General features: G+C 47.6%; 1 protein-coding gene across 2 annotated transcripts in view; it reads left to right on the top strand.

The window, feature by feature from the left end:
• Nucleotides 1-411: 411 nt before the first annotated feature.
• The window catches only part of ACSL1 (acyl-CoA synthetase long chain family member 1), a 43,980-nt gene continuing 25,173 nt past the window's right edge, over nucleotides 412-19,218 (top strand). For both annotated transcript variants that reach the window (XM_004696141.3, XM_004696142.3), the window contains exons 1-3: nucleotides 412-638; nucleotides 12,094-12,208; nucleotides 17,490-17,554. In XM_004696141.3, coding sequence (XP_004696198.1) covers nucleotides 444-638; nucleotides 12,094-12,208; nucleotides 17,490-17,554 — 375 coding nt within the window. In that variant the 5' untranslated portion in view covers nucleotides 412-443. The remainder of the gene's footprint in view (nucleotides 639-12,093; nucleotides 12,209-17,489; nucleotides 17,555-19,218) is intronic.

Here is a 19,218-nt window from a genome sequence, read left to right on the forward strand (position 1 = left end):
CTGAGGATTGAGGCCTGTATGTTCCTCTTCACGCTCATCCTCTCTAGCCGTATTCATGAGAGTTGAGTGTACTTGACTGGGTGGGAGGAAGCAGAGAGATTCTCAGTGACGAAAATAGAAATTGATGCCACTTGCATTTTAGGGAAATAATTCTTTGTGTGTAGTCTTTTTTTAATGTGGGCAAGGAAAACCTTACACGACACAAAAGAGAACTGGAACTTAAATGAATTTCTAGCATACGTTTAGGCAAAAATGACATTTGACGGCAAGCAAAAGACCTTAGCCACCAGACTATAGGATTAAAGCCTGGCTTGCACGGCCGGCCCTCCAGCTGCCGTGGCTGCCCTTTAGGAATGCTGCAGGAGAGCCAGCCCTCCCTGGAATGAATGTATCATTTTTCTCTCCCAACAGAACTCTCCTTAGAGAACCGCCAACACGGGACGATGCAGGCCCACGAGTTGTTCGGGTATTTTCGAATGCCGGAGCTCGTTGACTTCCGACAGTACATCCGCACGCTCCCCACCAACACGCTTATGGGCTTTGGGGCGTTCGCGGCACTCACCACGTTTTGGTACGCCACGAGACCCAAGGCCCTGAAGCCGCCATGCGACCTCTCCATGCAGTCGGTGGAAGTGGCGGTAAGTGGAGGGGCTGCCCTGCGGTGGGTGCTTCCTCCTCATTTCCCCGGACTCCTAAAGGGCCACTGGGAGTGGTATTGATCAGCATCGTCGTCACAGTCGGTCACAGTTTGAGCGGCTACTATGTGAGCAGAGTGGTTGACAAGAATCAATGGAGGTGGAAGTCCAACTGGAGGTAGGACAGAGGGACACCGAGGTGAAGTGTCGTGGCAGAGGGACAAGTGAAGTGAGATTGGAGGCTACCCAGTCTCCCTGAGGTTCATTCCAGAAAGGACAGTGAGTTTCTTTTTTGTTCCTAGGCACTCTGGTAGTACCCAGAGGATTCTGAGAGGAAAAGAGGCAGATATAATGACCTTTCTTGTACAGGGGTTGACTCCAGCAGGGAAGAGAGTTATTAACCAAATACTTTAGATAGGAAGATTCCTCTTTTGGCATATCTACATCTCTTACCTGTTGAAAGGGACTCAGCTTTCCTACAGGATATGGCAAAACCCAGGAACTCACCTGAAAAACATGACCAAAGAATTAGAGTAGGAGGCAACCAAACAGGAGCATCTCAGAGGCTTCTAATGTTGGGTTGTGGGGTGCCATGGTTGTGCGTGACTTGGGAAAACCAAAAGTGGTGCTCACGTACTCCCCAAATTAGGCCAGACAATATCTTTCACAATGACAGCGCAGTAGGTGAAATGGCATAAGCCGAAGGAAACCCATTGCCCTCGGCTTGGTTCCTGGTTCCTCAGTGACCTTATGTAACAGATCAGAGCTGCCCCGCAGGGCTGTCAAGGCCCTGCCTCTTCCCAGAAGCAGCTCTCCTCCGGGGAACAACCTGAGCAGCTGCGCACTTCACCGCCACGTGAATGGTTGCACCATTCAATGGGTTCACCACTGAAACTCCTTCAAAAAGATTCTTCACTCCCCTCTCTCTCTCTCCAAGGTTAGTAACATATGTGAAGGGTTGAAAAGTTGAAGGATCCATGTTCTCAGTGGTGTTTTGCTTCTTCACCTGGCCTTTGCTTTAGAGCCCTGGCTCTCCCCTCCCAACCCACGTCAGGATGAATGCTCAGTGTGCCTGGCTTTCCGCGACAAGTGCCGTCACCCCAGGTGCCTCGTGGCAGATGGAAAGGTGAAAGGCCTTCTGCTCTGCCCTGGGCTCATTCGCACCAGGAGGAGAGGAGACCGGTGCCCTTCCAAACCATACTAGGGCCTAGTAGCTTTTTGTTGTTTAGTTGCTTTTCCACTCCTTGTTGTTTCAGATAGTCTCTTGGACTCATTTATTTGAGACTCTTAAAACGTGTGAAAGGTAAGCCAGTCTCATTCATGCCAAAATATAAAATTAGAGTGCCTGCATTACTGCTGAGGAAAGTTGCACCTTGCTTATTCAGAAAGCAAAGGCATGCAGTGGGTGAGTAGGGTCTAATGTTCCCTCACAGAGCTGAGCAAGCTTCTGCTGTTTCTCTTCCACCAGAGGGGCCGTGGCATTGCTATCCCTAGGAAAAGACCAGTTGGCAAGAGTAGATTTCAGACAGTTAGCAATAACTTGATAAAATGCCTCATTCTTACTCCATGCAAATTGTGGGGGCACTCAGAAGGTGATTTTTTTAAGTCCCACCTTCATATAAAACCACTAAAGTAGTTATACAAGTGCTATAACTGGACACTTTAAAACTGCACATCAAGTGAAAAGTAAAATTAAAGTCACTCATAGTTTCAGTACCTGGCTGTTGACTTCCTGGTTATTTCCCTGTGCTGATGGAAACAAAGGTAACCCAGAATGCAGTGCGCCTTAGGAGTGATGGGGCAGCAGAAAGAGGAAGGCCCTTGACAAGATTCAGACAGGGGCTGTAGCCAGGGGCTCAGACATAGGCACAGGACCAGGCAGGGTTTTGTTCTGCCGTACATTGGGTCACTGTGAGTCCAACCGACGTAATGGCAGCAACAGGAATAGCTACTGAAATGACTGCCTAAAATAAGGGGCTTAAGCATCTGAATTTGAGATCGCTCTCATGTTACCGTGCTCAGTGATGCCAGGTGCTCACCTTCATGCGGTCAGCACTGTCCTATAGACGGATAGGAAAGTGGGGGAGGGGGAAGAGAAGTTGTCCAGGTGGGGTCAGATGGGGGTAGCACGCTCTCTGATGCCACCATGGGGTCTGCAGAGGGCGTGCTAGAGCATCGCTAAGGCGGGTGCCTTGGACTGGATTCTGAATGAGATGGCAGATGAGAACTTAGATGCAGACGGATGTTGGGAACAGTGAAAGTGTCTGCTTGTTGGCACAAAGTCATTTGTTCAATACGAAGAGTCTTCCAGAAAGTTTGTGTAAAATTCCCATTGTCTTTTCATTCTCTTTTTCCATGAACCTTTTGAATCCCCCTCCTAACAGCCTAATTCTCATCTCTGGGGAGCTCTGGAGCAGGGAACCAGAAGTGCGAGTCAGACTTGGGGAGAATCGCCTACTCTGATGCTCTGGCTTCCTGTATGCCAGCGATTCTCATATAAGTCTTGACTGCTTTTAGGCATTCACGTTCACTTCAAGCATCTCATTTGTTGGGTACCAGTCACTATCCCCCACAACTCCTTGTCTTCCCCACGGCCCCACCCCGGCCCTCATTGCAAAAGAATCACGCCACCGATAGAGTAAAAATATGTGCAAAGGATCCTCCTTCTGGTTTGGGTCTTTTGCTGATAGGATCCGCAGGGAATTTTTGGACATGCCTTCCCGAGCACGCTCACAACCTACGAGGGCGTTTTCAGCAAGCAGACCTAGCAGCTGGGGCAGTGGGGGTAGGCTGGAGAAGAGGGTGTACTTAATTGGGGGGGGGGGGTGTTTGTTGAAAATGTAATTCTAGCAATGGTGTGTGCACAGCAGCGTTTTGTTCCTTTAGGTAACTTTAGCACCTTTTCTCAATCTGTAGGATTTTCTTAAAAACAAACAATTAAAAAATAAAACAAACCTCACTGAATTATCGTTTCTTCTTAAACTCACCTTTTAGTACGCTTCGTTGAGTTTCTCCTTCGTGTTGTTAGACCAGCCTGCTAAGTCTGAAGCGCTTCTTGAAAGTGACCAGTCATTTTGAATTAGGTGGTCAAACGATCCCCACGGAGGAGGGAGCCACAGCTGTTGGGTGGGGGGCACTGCAGGCTGAGGGCAGAGACCTGAGTCTGACTCTCTGATCCTTGTGCCAAGACCAGGCCACTGGAACAGTAAGTAACTGCCTTTAAGGAGCTCTGGTGGTTGTGAGCGGGCTGCGCCTGCGGGCTCAGCAGTTCAAAACCACCGCCAGCAGTGACTTTATTTTTAGCTTCCTCTTGAGCCACCTTTAGGAATTCAAAGAAGGAAAGAAACAATAAGGAGAGATAGATTGCTTTAAATAATTATTTGGGGCGGGGTGTCCCCATATAAAAGGAAAAGGTCCGGGCCACTGTGTAGGAATATAAGAAAGCAGATCTGAAACTAGTGTAAGTTGATAAGGAAACCACAATTTATTTCATTTTTCCCCTTTCTTCTTTCTTTTTCTTTTTTTCTGACCCTGCTCCTCATAGACTTGTGAAGCAAAGGAGATGTGTGTGTGTTCAAATGACAGGAACATGTGCAGTAATATTTATTTGAGTTTAAAAATAGCCTCTCCACAAACAGGGCCAACGCGTGCAAAATAGGGGGGGGAAAGAAAGACCAGTGTCGACTTTCCATACCGCTGGACAGAACCCGTGCTTCACCCCAGTGGGCAGAGGGTGAGACACCGAGCGGGCGGGCTTCCCTCCAGACTCTTCCGAGGGGAAGCAGGTGTCTCCTGTCTTCGAAATGGACCTGCAGGCAGAATTGCTCCTCTGCACCAGTCTGTGTTTTGGGGTGGGTTTTTTTTTTTGGACCCTGAATACACTTCCCTGTCCCTGAGTGAGGAGGTGGGATTGTCCCTCCTGTGGATGGCTGGTTCTTTTTCTGGTGAGGTTCCTGTGTCTGGGGTAGGGCAGAGGTCTGTTGTGTTAAGTAGTAACCCTAACACACCCAGATCCTTAGAGGGAGACAGTGAGGAATTTAGGAAGTTGGGAGCTGGATCATGAACAAGGCATGGGAAAAAACGAAGGCAAAAACAAAACGGTCCCAGGATTAGGAACCAGAACACCCAGCTTTGCTGGGGAGATTGACAGTGTGCAAACAGATTTGGGGCTTGCTTATGAACCAGAAGCAACTCTTCACATGCCCAGCTTTCCCCCTGTGCTGGGTTTGAATCCCTGCTGCCCTCACATTGTAGATGTGAACAGCGTCCCCTCCCACCTTCCACCCTGCACCCCAAGAGGGAAAGCCTCCTGCTGAGGGAGCTTCCTCCCACAGAAAGGGCTTGTGCTTCAGCAGGCCCTCAGCACTCACCCCTATCTTTCTTTACACAACCCAGCGTGGATTCTTACTGCGGTCCTTTGTTTTTGTGTTCTCCCCCCTCCCTTTCTGTGCTCTCTTGGGAGGAGTTGAGGGCAAGATTTGGGGAAATGAGCCAGCAGCATAGCAAGCCCGGGCCAACACCTGAGGGTTCCTTGTGACTCCGCCACCTTGATGGGTCAGCGTGTTGCACAGTCTAGGTATTTAAATAGCCTTATCCAAATACCGGCTTCCCCATGGACCCTAGAGTGCCAGAAGAACGGACAAGTCTGCCTTGTTAGAAGCATACCTGGAATGTTCTCTACAAGTGAGGTGGTGAGACTTCATCTCACGTACTTTGGAGACACGCCTCGGGAGGTACAGGCCTAGAAAGGGACACCATGCTTCGTAAGGTAGAGGGAGGGTCAGTGAAAATCTAGAAGGCCCTCAGTGAGGTGGACTGACACCCGGGTTACAGCAATGGGCTGTCTACAAACATAGCTGCCCTTGTGAGAATGGGGCAGGCTATCGGGCCACCCAGAGCCACTATGAATTGAAGCCTGCACCTAACGCCAACAGCCCCGAAGCGCCCTTGTCCTTCAGAAAGTGCCAGTAGATTGCCCCGTAAAGGCTCTGGGGTCAGCCTCAGAGGACGTGTGGAGATGGGAAGCGATGGCCAGATGCGCTGTTGGGCAGTGTGTGAAAAGAAGCAGGTGATGCTGGTCTGATCAGGGGAAAGGCACAGAGAGGGGATTGGAAGCAGGAGGAAAGGTCATTTCCCCTCCTGACCGTGGTTCCAAATTCTGCTCTCCTCCCTAGAGCAGGCTGTAGCTTTAATATGCAGCCAAGTCTCCAAGAGTCTCTCTGCCCTTTGCTCTTCTCTGCGGGCCCCTCCAACCTTTGACCTCCTTAGAGAGAACAAACCATAGTAATTTGAATAAACAGTGGTAATTTGTGTATGTAATTGTTAATGGCCTGTAAAACTCCTCTTAAGTGATTGAACTATTGAATTGCATGATAGGTGAATTATATGCCAATAAAACTGTTAAAAAATAAGTGTTAATGTCCCGAGGAGTGAGACTACAAAGCTTGAGCCATGCTACCTACAAGAAAAGCTCAAGGATATTTTGTGCTTTGCATGTAAATATGGGAGTGGCCTGAAAAAAGGCACCATCAAATGTTCCTTTTTGTCACATGTTGGCATGAGCTTCAGACTTGGGAAGTCATTGATATTCGGCTGTTCACTGCCACCCTGCCCCTACAGATCCCAGCCTCCCCTGTTCTGGCCGGAAGGGGAACTTGAACTTTTGTTGTCTAATTTAGCCCATATTGGGAGCATGAACTTAGGAGGACCCTTGGCCTGTGTAGATATTGCAGAGCATGCTCGTGACCACTGATTGGACTGCCGCGTGCTTGACTCACAGTGTTTTCTCATTTTAAGTGAGGAAACTGTGTAGCCACTTTGAAGAAGCATGTAGCAGAAGAAATAACAGACCCATAATCCCTCTCACTCACAATCTTGATGACGGATCTTTTTCCCCTCATTCAATGGGAACTGTCTGCTCAGCTGACCCTTTTTTGTTTGTTTGTTTTATTGGCATATACTTCACTTAGCATACAATTTAATGATTCAATCACGTTAAGATTTGTGCAGTCATCACCACAATCAATTTCAGAATATTTATTTTCCACCCATCATCCCCTGCCTTGCCCCTAGGTAATGGTCAATCCAGTTACTGTCTCTTTAGATCTATCCACCTATCCTGGATTTCATATACAGAAACTCATACAAAACACAAACAGGAAGCAAACTAGCAACAAAAAACAATAATGACGGCAAAACAGGAAAAACCTTAACTTCAAAGAAAACAGAAAATATTAAAAATTGAAACAACTTTGAAATGGCTCAAAAGGAATATCAAATATTTATTTAGTGTTACATTTTAAATCCAGCAACATCTGCCATAATCGACTTTACAATGCTCTGTCTGGTAGAAGGCAGTCACATTCCCACTACAGACGGGGAATTCACCGAGGCTTAATTCACGAGAGGACCCTGCAAATAGATTTTGAGCTTCCCCCGCCATTCATAGTCTTTTGTAAACCAGGTGTTCAGAATTTCAACTCTGATACCATGCCCTCCTTCGTTCGGATTTGGATGTGAATCCTTAGGTCACTCAAGCTGGTGTGCTTTTTCCATGTGGACTTAGTTGATGCCTCACTTCGATGGCTGCTTGTTTGATGACAGGCTTTTAAGACACCAGATGCTATTCTTTCTGATAGCCAGAGACCATCTAGTTTCTTCACTACACTTTGCTATATACCCATATCTTCAGTGATCTCTTCATGAGGGCAAGCATCAAAGAGAACCATGTCATAAATGTCATAAGAACTACTTGTTGTTAGATTTGGGCTAGAATTACAAGCGCGTATAAAAAATGGATCCCCCCGCCCAGCTATGCATTAGCATTTTTAAATTTTATTTATTTATTTTGCAAAACAACTATTACCTTCATAGTACTGTCCATTACACTTATTACATTTGTCAAATCTGCGATTCCATTCTTGGAAACATTTTTCAAACTCATCTGTTTGGATGGTTGACAACACCTCCCTCATTTTTTCCTTCACCTCTTCTATATCAGCAAATCACTGTCTTTTCATGTCCCTCTCTATTCAAGGAAACAAAAAGAAGTTGTATGGAGCGAGGTCAGGTGAATAAGGTATATGAGGCAAGAGAAGCATGCTGGTTTTTTTGGCAACAACTGGAGCACTGAGATGGCTGCATGAGCAGGTGCATTGTCATGGTGGCAAAACCAGTTCCCCATCTGCCACAAATCAGGCCTTTTTTGTTGCACACTGTTACACAATCTTTTCAGAACCTCTAAATAAAAAGCTTGATTAACACTCTGACCTGGTGGCATGAACACCAAGTGCACTACCTGTCAACAGTTTCGTCCAGTCAGGAAGTTGACAGGTGTCCAGAACGAGGTTTGTCATCAACATTTCACCTTTTTTGAAATAAGAAAGCCACTCATACACTTGAGTTTTTTGCATAGCACTGTCCTTGTAAGCAACACTGTCTTTGTAAGCTGTGTTCAACAGTTTCTGCAGCATTATTCCCGACCAGGAAACAAAATTTCATAGCCGCACAATGTTCCCTTCAATCGGCCATCACACACACACACACACACACAAAAACATCCAAAACGGCTTTTATGAAAACAATTCACTTTGACCAGAGAGAACCTTCCCAGGAGATGCCACTGGTGCACTAACTCAGAGCAAGTTACTGGATGCTCACCTAGCAGGGGACAATGCATACTACAAAAGCTCTGCCCAGTGGAACTTTTTTCTGTGGTTATTTTTTTTTGCGGGGGCAGCGGGCACCCCCTTGTCAATACAATCCCCAAATCCATTCATATGCCTATGGTGTATATGTGTGTGTGTATACGTATATATATACATGTGTATATATAGTATATATATATATGGTTCCCTTTGGCGACATCATTATGTTATGATAGAACACTATAAATCATCCCTCTGGGGCATGACGTAGTATTATTGATAGTATCATTATTTAGCTAAAAGATAATTCAAAACACTGTTGAGAAAAGGACATTATATAAGTATAGGCCAGCTGCAGATCACAATACATGAATTGTTGACTTGTACAGATTCATCTGTTAAGTAACTCTCAATGACACTCATTCACTAAGGCAGAACCATGTCTACCAGATTAATACATGTCATAAAATGCAAGGAGGCCCTTGAAATAGTAAATATATGGCAGTTCTGGGCCACCTTTCGTTGGGCACCCTAAAAACAAGAGATCCCAACCAAAATCCAACGACCACCAATTCCAGACCTTGGGACCCTGTTTCTTAGCACAGCTAAATCCTGCCGTCACTATCACGCTGTAGGTTATGTTAGAAGGCCTCAAAGGCCAACTGGCATAATGGTATTTTTTATGTTTAGATGTGCCTAGAAATGCACTTGAATCATGAAATACTCTGTTTTTGAGATGGCTCTGTGTTTTAACACAGGTATTTTGGGCTACAGGTGTTACAGCTGTGCTTCCCAATAGTGAGAACGCACTTCCTCACCTTTGTAGGTTGCCAGCCTAGGTGATATGAGTAGTTAATGTGCCTGGCTCCTGCTTTAATTATCTAGTGCTGCTATAACAGATATACCACAAGGAGAGAGCTTTCACAAACAAATGTATTCTCTCACAGTAAGCTGTATTGGAGCGTTTTCTCTCTCTGCCAGCTCTCAGTTTAGCTGCGAGGTCCTTTGCCTCTGTTCAGTGTCTGTGGGCCTGGCATTCTTTGGACATCTCCATGTGTCTTGGCAGCCCGTGTACATGGGACTTCAAAAAGTTCCTGGGAAAATGGAATTAAAGATAAGGTAGCATTTCTACAAACTTCTGAAGTCTCGTTGTATATCCAATGCTAATCTTAGTCATTTTTTGCTTACCCATTCTCTCATGGTCCTCTGGTCCTCTTCCACACCCAGCCCCTGGCCAGATCCCACGGTACTGCGTCACATGCCCAGCATTTCTGACTCCCTAGGGCTGAAGTATGGCTGGAGAATGTGCTTTCCTCACTCGGGCCAGGTGGTCCCAGCCCACAGTTTGAGGTCCTTGACATGACGGTAGCCTGAGCTCTGGAAGTGCCAGGCCTCCTCGTGTTTCGTGTGCGGTTCTGCCCAGCCAGTGCTCCGGCCAGAGCCATGGCTCTTTGGTCCCTCTGGTGACTTAGGATAAGGCTTGGGCTGCTCAGGACATGTTTTTTGTTTGATTCCCACGTTCCCGCTTGCCTCCACCCACAGCTGTGAGAACCACTGGGCAGAGTGCATAGGGAGGGCGGTATTGCTTCTGAAGAGAGGTGACTGAGGGTAACTGAGGATGCTGGCATCCCCGGGGAAGGGCCACCCCCCCAGCTGTGTCAGTTGTCTCATTGCCTTGCACACTTCTGACTTTTCTTCTCTCTTTTTCACCCCTTTCCATTCTCTGCCATTCTGCCCTCTTCCCCTCTTCTCTGCCTGTCTTGGCCTTGATGTCCTGAGAGTTTTGTGTGGTTACAATTGAAACACAATTGCTCCTGAACTTTAGTGTGAGTGCTTGCTGGAATAAAGATATAGGCTGAGCAGGATTTTTATAATAGTTGGGGCACCCACAGGGTGTCTGAGTATTAACCCACACATTAGTATTTTATGGGAACATCCTTGCAGAATTGAAAATAACCCTGGAATTGGACACAGGGTATTCCCATTTTACAGAAAACAGACTCAGAAGTAATGCTGTGTGATGCACCAGAGAAGGTGTTTCCTATCTTTTTGTGCACAGGGAATCACTTGTCTGCTTCACGGAGTAGCATGCTATAAGCAAATGTTTAGTCTCATGGTTGGAGGTATTAGAAAGTTTCTGCTAAGATTTAAAAAAATGTATGATTGAATTATATGATTGTGTGGTATTTACTCCAGAAAACTGTCAGAAGTTTTATCAAAAGTTAAATACACATCTGTAGGCTACTGAATGAAAATCAAACCCACTGCCATCTAGGCAATTCTGACTCATAGGACCCTTTAGGACAGAGGAGACCAGCCCTTATAGATTTCCGAGGCTGTCAATCTCTCCAGGGCAGATCGCCTCATTTTTCTCCAGGTGAGCAGATGGTGGGTTCAAACTGCTGACCTCATGGTTAGCAACCCAATATGTAACCCACTACGCTACCAGTTTCCAACCAGAAATCCTCTTTCCTGCTTTTGAACTGAATAGCATACCAGACGATCTACCCCTAAATTGTTGTCAAGTTTCTCCCAACAAAGCGTTTTCTGTCCATCACAAGTGTGAAAGCTCTTCTCTGAGATTAAAACTCTTATGTCCTAAGATGATGGGCATATAAGAGTTGGAATCCACTTGACAGCAGTGCATAGTGGTAGTAACATCACCGTGGTTGACTCTTTATTGATGAGTCTCGAAGGAAGTTTCCTGTGGAGGTCTAACAAGTTGTGATATCTCTGTGGCCCCAGAGAGCCCATCAGCTGACACATTGATTAACGGTTACCTCTTAAGACTGCTGCTGCCCCTACGTGAGGGTAAGCACTGTGTTGTGTGTATGCTTAGGTGTGTCTTGTACCTAGCAGCCAGCAAACAGTGCTGACTGAGCCAGCAAGTGAAGGTTACTTAGGGAAGGATGTGGCGGATAGCCACGTCTGGTACTCTGCGTACTTGTCAGTGCTGCAAATGAGCCAGTAAAGACAGACCTCTTTCCACCAATATATGTTGTTGCGATGATTTTTCCACTTGAAGTACTACATGAGAAACTGGAGTTCCTAGCAGATTTCTATTGCTTTTGATGGAAAAGTACATCCATGGCAATAACGTGGGAAAGAAAGTAGGTAACACACAGGGGCAGTGGCAGCTGAGCGGGGGAATCCTCACCTCCTGCCCGGGAGCCCTGGGCTCCACAGGGGCAGTCAGCGCCCTTCTGTCTGTGGAGAGTGTTGGGTGTTGCTATGATGCTGACCAGGTTTCAGTGGAGCCTCCGGACCAAGACAGCAGGAAGAGGTGACTGCCAATCTACTTTGGAAAATCCACCAAACAGTGATCACCCTACGGTTGGCGACAGTCCATCCCATTGTGTGTGGGGTTGCCAGGAGTTGGGGGCTGACTGGACAGCAGCTGACCACTGCAGCATAGAAGGAAACTGAACAGTGTCGTGTCCATAAGCGCTGAGCAGAGCCTCCCTTTGCGCCGTTGATGGCGGTGGTTTGAGGGCGATCATAGCGTGTGTGGTGGTGGCAGGTCTCCCGTGTCTTGTCTGTCAGGACAGGAATGCCTAGGGATCTGAACCTCCCCACCCCACACTTCAGTTGTTTCCTTTAGACAGCCATCTGTCTTGGCTCTGTCTTTGCGCCAATTGATCCTTGTTAGCACGTCAGCAGATGCCCTGCCAGTCACTGGACACAGATGACTGTGCCCCTGCCCTGCGGGAGCCTGCAGGGGGGGGCTGTGGAGAGTCCGCTGGGACATGCGGGCTGGGTCTTCATTCAGCGCTTCCTTCTAACACGTTCGTCTGTTTTCCTTTTCTCCCCAGGGTAGTGACGGCGCTCGGAGATCCCCGCTACTTAACAGTGATGAACCCTTGGTTTATTTCTATGACGATGTCAGAACATTATATGAAGGCTTCCAGAGGGGCATACAGGTGTCAAGTAAGCATTCCCCCGGGGCGTCGTGTGATGAGGGCGTTCTGGTTTTCATTCAGGAACAAGTAAGAAATAAGTGGTTTCCGTTAAGAAAGGCAGATTTGCTCAGGTTACTTGCCCACTTAGTGTTGCCTAAGCCTCCATCTCTCCTTCCTTAACCTTCCCAGAGTGAGTCCCTGCAGGGGGCTCTGTGAACACACAGCCCCCGTGTAGAGCCTGTGTTTCTGGAGTGCCTTAAAAAGACCCAAGAAATTCGCCGCTGTAGAGGCAATGCCAACCCACAGGACAGAGTAGAGCTGCGCCTGTGGGTTTCCAAGACTGTAGCTCTTGATGAGAGTAGAAAGCCCTGCCTCTCCCCAGAGGAGCAGCTGGTGATTTTGAACAGCTGACCTTGTGGTTGGCAGCCCAACATGCAACCACTACGCCACCCAGGCCCCTTCACCTGTGCACCATTTGGTCATGATGGGCTCTGACACTTCTGGCAGTAAAGAGAGCCTGTTTAGTCCAACAGTTTTCAAACTCACTTGACCATGAAATACATGTTTGGCAAACTAAATACTGACAGCCCAAGGATGCAGCATTCCATCAGACACTCTGGGAACTGCTGGCTCACCAGATTGTACCTAATTTCTTACCATGGCACGAGAGACCCCTTCTTACCTGTCACCTCCTTTCCTGTTCACTCCCTCCCCGGGGCCCTCTCGAGAATCGTGCCGAAAATCCCACTGCAAAGCATTGATGGCCCCTGCTTTCTTCTAACCGCAAACGTCTGTGCACTTTTGCCTCTTCGTCCCTCCTCAGCCAGGGCTGTTGATATATTCTTAGTTTTCTTTTAACATTCACATCGAAGTTTACTTTTTTTTTAAGCCTTCCCAGTCTACTGTTTTCATCCTCACCTCCAAGTGAAGCATTTAATACCGCCCAGCATCCTGCACCTATCCTGTAATAGCACCGAGAGCAGGACACCCAGCGCTTACCTCCTTTCTGGGTGCCCGCTCTGAACCTGACACCAACTAGCTGCTTGTTAAAGCCACCCCTGCTCTCCTCCATACCCTTTTGTGTTTTGACCTCTTTCTACATGCTTATATGCCTGGTTGTCTCTGGAAATCGTACATAGGGCTCCTGCTTTGTTAATTTAAATCTTTTAGTAGGTAGCTGGTTTGTTGGGGTGTTTTTGGTTTTTTGCCACTCCTTTCACTGTAATCATTGCAGAGTCGGGGACTGTGTGGTCTGACTTTCTCTCTCCCCACAAGGTGTTGCGTGCAAGATGTGCCATTGTATTTACTGGATGTTGGTGAAATTGGGTTGCCTGTTCAGTGTGTTGGATCTTCCTGATCCCTAGAGGTGTACTTGTGCCTTGAGATTCCTGATACCCAAAGGTGTAGGTACTGGGGCTGATTCATTAAGCTACACCTTGCAGGCATAGGAAGCTTAGCTGACAGGAAAGTCAACTCACATAATATCTAATTTGTGAACTTGCCCAAAGTTCACGTTGGGGTTTACCTGTGATGGTAAAGATCCATATGGTAGCCTGGTAAGACTGCATGAAGCTGATGTAATCAATTTTGCTCATTTTTTCAAGATTTACATAAAAATGTATATTCTGCAGCTTTTGGGTACAGAGTGTTGCTCAAATCATCTATATCATTATTCATGCTTGCGTTTGCTAATGCTAACAGTTAAAACTGTGATTGTCAGACTGTTCACATATCATTTCAGTTTTGTCACCTTTTGATTTAAACATTTTGTTATTAAGCATATGCCTTTTACAATTATTAAATCTTCCTGTTGAATTGCAAAAAAAAGACTACATGAAGATGATGCAGTGTGTGTGTGTGACTGTGTGCATGTTGTGTGTGTGTGCGTGTGGCTGCATGTGCATGCGTGCATGTCCTTCACCACTGCCACAAAGCATGTTTTGAGTGTCAGTGGGGACTTCTCATATTTCTGACTCACGATCTTAAGACAAGTTTCATAGCGCTTTTTTTCTTTGCCACTTTCTGTACTTGGAAAATGATGATTCATATGTGAGGCTGCTTCAGAGAGATTGAAGCAAAGTAAGCCCCATCTTCTTAATCTGGGTACTGATTGGAGGCGGATTTGCAGGTCACTTAGAAACACCCCGCCCTTCTCTCTTTTTCCCATAGGAGCTTGTCACCCCAAGATTTTATTTTATTTATTTTTCCCCCCAAGATTTTATTTTCTGTTATAGGAGTAAGCATATAAGAGAACAAGCGTTAGCATTTGAATAATGTTGTCAGAAGCTTGTGGATTGATGGGGAAGTCAGCCAGGTTTCCAAACCTAGTATTTAAAAACCAAACCTAGGAAGCCAGTTGCAAAGCTTGAGCTCCTTCTTTATCACTGGTCCTCAGCCTTAGCTGCTCATTAGTATTAACGAGGGAGCTTTACAAACATACATGCATGCACTGAGACCCCATCCCTATCCAATTACCGTGTGTACTCACGTATAAGCCGAGTTTCCCAGTACATTTTTAATGCCGTTTTTGTGGTAAAACCAGGTGTCTTGGCAGATATTCAGGTCAGCTTATACTCGAGTATACACAGTATATCAGACCGCCTCTCACTGCCAGTGGAGTGCCTACCTGTTGGGCTGCCAACTGCAGGTCAGCAGTTTGAACCTGCCAGCAGCTCCACAGATGAAAAATGAGGCTCTCTGTATCTGTAAAGATGAACAGTCTCGGAAACCCCTGGGGACAGTCCTACTCTGTCCTTCAGGTTCGCGGTGCGTCAGTGGGGCCTAGGTGTAGTGTTTTTAACTTCCCCAAATGAGGCTGGAGGTTAATTACCCCATTTGGAGAAGGCGCCCTTGTGGCACAGTGGCTACGGGTTGGGCTTTTAACCACAAGGTCAGCAGTTTGAAACTACCAGCTGCTCCTTGGGAGAAAGATGGGGCTGTGTACCCCCATAAAGAGTTACAGCATCAGAAACTCATAGGGCCAGTTCGACCCTGGCTGTAAGGTCGCCCTGAGTCGGCACCACCTCGGAGGCAGTGGGTTTGGTTTTGGGGTTTGAGTAGGCATCAGAAAGCATTTTCCGTCAAGAGCCAGAGAGTATGTATTTTAGGGTTTGTGGGCCACGCGACCCTGTCGTAACAACTGTGCAGCCCTGCTGGGTGCAGATATGAGTGAGCGTGGCTGTTCCAATAAACTGCCCCTGCCTTCGATGTCTGCTGAGCTCTGTTCTGTTTTCCCAATGTCTCCCATCTTTATTACAGTCCCCGTTAACTGTCGAGAGTCTGAGAACAAAGCCCGCCTGGAGCTCCTTCCTGCTTTTGTCAGGACTGCTTTAAAGACCGCAGAGAAGGGGAGGGTCTGGTGGGCTGTTTCCCTTCCCTCCACACCACCTCCTAACTGGACCTCTAGCCAGAGCCAGGCTGGCCAGCTCCCGCATGGGGCCTTCTCTGCTTCCTTCCCACGTCCCTAGTCCCCTAGCCACATCCGATCCCCAACACCCGGACCAAGGACGGCGAGGCCACGAGTGTTTTGTTCTCCAAAAAGGAACATGGATGCTGTGGGCAGAGGGGAGATGACCGAACGCCCAGGGACAGAGCTCCCTGTGCGGGGTGCTCCTCTGCAGGTCACTGTTTAAACAGGGTGACCCGCTGAAGGGAGAGCTGCTCCGAATTAGGGAATGTTTGTGGCTGTAGTCAGCTCTGAGCATCTTTAGCTAGGCAGTGCTTTCTGTTACAACAACGCCCCACCTCTGGCCTGAATACAGAGATGACAGAGTGAGCAGCAAGTTAGCTTGAGAGCAATCTGTCGAGAGACACTGGTATGATGGGGCTTCAAAGAGTTTGTGAGAAAATGGAATGAAGTTGATGGAACTTTCCCATGAGCTTTCAGAAGCCTCCCTCATGTAATTTGCATAATTATCGTTATTGCAGTGGCCGTTGTCCCTAAAACCCCGAACCACTTGCATTGAGTAAACTCCAGCTCGTGGCCACCCCCAGGTGTGCAGAGTAGATGTGCTCTACAGGGTTGCTCCAGGCTGAGATCTTTCAGATGTAGATTCCTAGGCCTAACCTCAGAAGCAGGTGCCTCTTAGGGGCTGATTTCGAACCACCAACCTTTTGGTTAGTAGATGAGGGCTTAACTGAGAGTCCTGGCACTGGTCCTTGTCACTCTGCCATCGAGTCGATGCCCACCCACCGAGACCCTGTGGAGCAGGGTAGAACTAACTGCCTCTGTGCGTTTCTGAGACTCTCTTACGGGAGTAGAAGCCCTGGTGGCGTGGTGGTTACTCATTGGACCGCTAACTATAAGGTTAGTGGTTTGAAACCACCAGCCGCTCTGTGGGAGAAAGAGGAGGCTTTCTGCCCCCATAAAGAGTGACATTCCTGGAACCTCAGAAGAGCAGTTCTACTCTGTCCCGAAAGGTCGTTGGTATGAGCTGGCTTTGCTTCGATGACAGTGAGAGTTAGTCCTTAATGTGGAAACTTAACAAGACTTTTCTTTCTGCTACTTCAATACCTAAAGTTGAATCAAGACAAATCGAAGGAGCATGGTATCTCTTAACCTGTGCTCATAAACACCCCTGCATTCCCTCTCTTTTGACATCTTTGCTTGAATTTTGTTTCTCTGTAATCAGGGCTTCGCCCATGTAGTTAGGACTCTAGGAGATGGCGATACCTTTGATCATCAGAATTTGCGTATTTAAAACGATAGGTTTGTGTTCACATTCTGAGTTAGAGTACTTTAAGCGTCTGTAGAAATTTTGAAGACTTAACTCTTCTGAAAGTCGATACTAGGAATTTTTCACCACTCAGACCTTAACTCCTGTTATAAACCAGTAGTGTGTGAAAGAGAAATTCAGAAATAAGTGGGCTTCATATAGTATTTGCCTTTTCTTCTTTCAAAGAACCCTGGTGGCGCTGTGGATTAAGCATTAGGCTGCCAACAGCAGGATCCATTGTTCAAACCCACCAGCTAGCTGTTCCTTGGGAGAAAGATGAGGCTGTGTCCTCTCATAAAGACGGGTACTGTTGGCAACCCTCGGGAGCTGTTGTACCCTGTCCTCAGCTGTAGTGAGAACTGACTCTGTGACAATGGGCTTGTTGTTTTGTTTCCCTTTCTCGCCACTTTCCTGCTTTGTCTAAGATAGAAAACACAGCAACAACCGAGACAGCAAAGATCAGACCAAAACCTCAGGGGGAAAGCTCATTTCTAACCTGAGAAGCTGATGCTCTGGAGAAGGAAGTGCGATACAACCCACAATTTAGGACGTTTTTTTATACCTGCTAAGTTCAGCTCTGGTTTGTCTTTTTAGATAATGGACCTTGTTTAGGCTTTCGGAAACCAGACCAGCCCTATGAGTGGCTTTCATACAAAGAGGTGAGTCTTCTGGCTTGTCTGCGGATTGATTACTATGCGGCCTGTGGTGCTTAGACACCTTAGTTCTTGGAGCCATTAAACGTTAGAGCCAGGAAGTTTCTCGAAGGCCTGTGTGCTAGACTAGTTCAGAGCTTTGGGATAAATGTGGATGGTCTAAATCAATATTTCCCAAAGTGGTGGGTGGTAGCGGAGGGGGATGCTGGGATGATCCAAGGGGCCTACAAAAACCGATACCTACATTTCCTCCCCTGAATTATCATCTATAGTACAGAAGTGTTTTTATCGCCAGGGAGGAGTGAGGAGCCCTCGTGGCATAGTGGGGTACACGTTGGGTGCTAACCACAAGGTCAGCAGTTCAAAACCAGTAGCCTCTCTGCAGGGCAAAGATGGGACTTATACTCCTATCAAGAGTTACAGTCTTAGAAACCCCCAGGGGCTGTTCTCCCCTATCCTGTAGGGTTCAGATGAGTCAGAACCGACACCATAGCAGTGAGTGGGGTTTGGGCTAGGGGGGCACAGAGTCCACGCCCCCACCCTGAAAAGGGGACAGTAGGTCACATAAGTTTGGAAAACTCTGGTTTAAGTGGAAAGAAACTTGGTAAGAAAAAAATTCAAGAAATGTTCCTTGAAGTAGGTGACTCCTCTCCCAGAGCCCCTGGAGTTGGATTAAGCCTCAGCCGCTGCATAGAGATGAGCAGAGAAGGTTGCCTCCTTCATCTGAGTGGCCCTGTTGTTTTATAGAGGACGAAGCGGTGCCCAGGAAGCATAGGGCTTGTCCAAGGCCACAGCTGCTCAGTGGCAGAACCAGGACGCTCGGGGTGAGGTCTGTGGCCATTCAATGGGCTTTCCTGCTGATGGCCCCCCTCTCCCAACCCCCTGGAAATGGGAGACATTATCCCCAGGGCAGCCTCGGGGAGCAGCTCAGATGTTGAGAGAAGACTCCTGTGTGGCTGTCTGCTCACAGAGGAGAGCAGGAGTTCCCCTCTCCCCACTTGCGGTCCTCGCTGCTTCACAGCGACAACTGTTTGCAGTGCAGTCACTCAGCACGGAAATCACAGGGAGCAGAGCGGGACTATGTCGCTCTTTCTCTTTATCGCTGTCACAACAAATCCAGACGCCGCTGTTTTCTCCAGTCCAGCGGGGCCCTGAGGACACACAGGACCAGCTGTGCTGTCAGCGAGGCTGCCTTTTGTTCCCAGCCAGCTGTCCAGGAAATGGCCCTGTGTCCCTGGGCTCCTGCTTTTCCCTGTCCCTGGAGCAGGGAATCCTGGGACATTCATGAATACAAATGAACTCTCCCCTTCTAGGTTTGTGCTTTTAGCACTTGCTCTATTCAGGAGCCATTCTGCCTGTCTCACAGGGTCACTGTACCGTCAGACCCAACTCCGTGATGTTGGCTTTGTTTGTTTTGGGTTTTGGAATAGGAATGGGGTGTTCATTTGGAGCCCCAAGCCCACCCTTGTAGAATAGTGTTTCTTAGTCCACCTTAGTTTTCCCTTTCTCTGATATGGGGTCCCAAACAGCAAACCGTCGCCCGAGACTCGCCTCTGACGCTTGGTACCCCGAGTGTGTTGCCGTCAAATGGCGTGTCATGGGGTTTTCATGGCACACTTTTCAGAAGTAGAGCCCCAGGACTTTCTTCCAGGGCATCTCTGGGTGGACTG

The sequence above is a fragment of the Echinops telfairi genome, unplaced genomic scaffold (assembly GCF_000313985.2).
Source record: "Echinops telfairi isolate 266 unplaced genomic scaffold, ASM31398v2 ScPeMD7_9;HRSCAF=40, whole genome shotgun sequence".
Taxonomy (NCBI): Eukaryota; Metazoa; Chordata; class Mammalia; order Afrosoricida; family Tenrecidae; genus Echinops; species Echinops telfairi.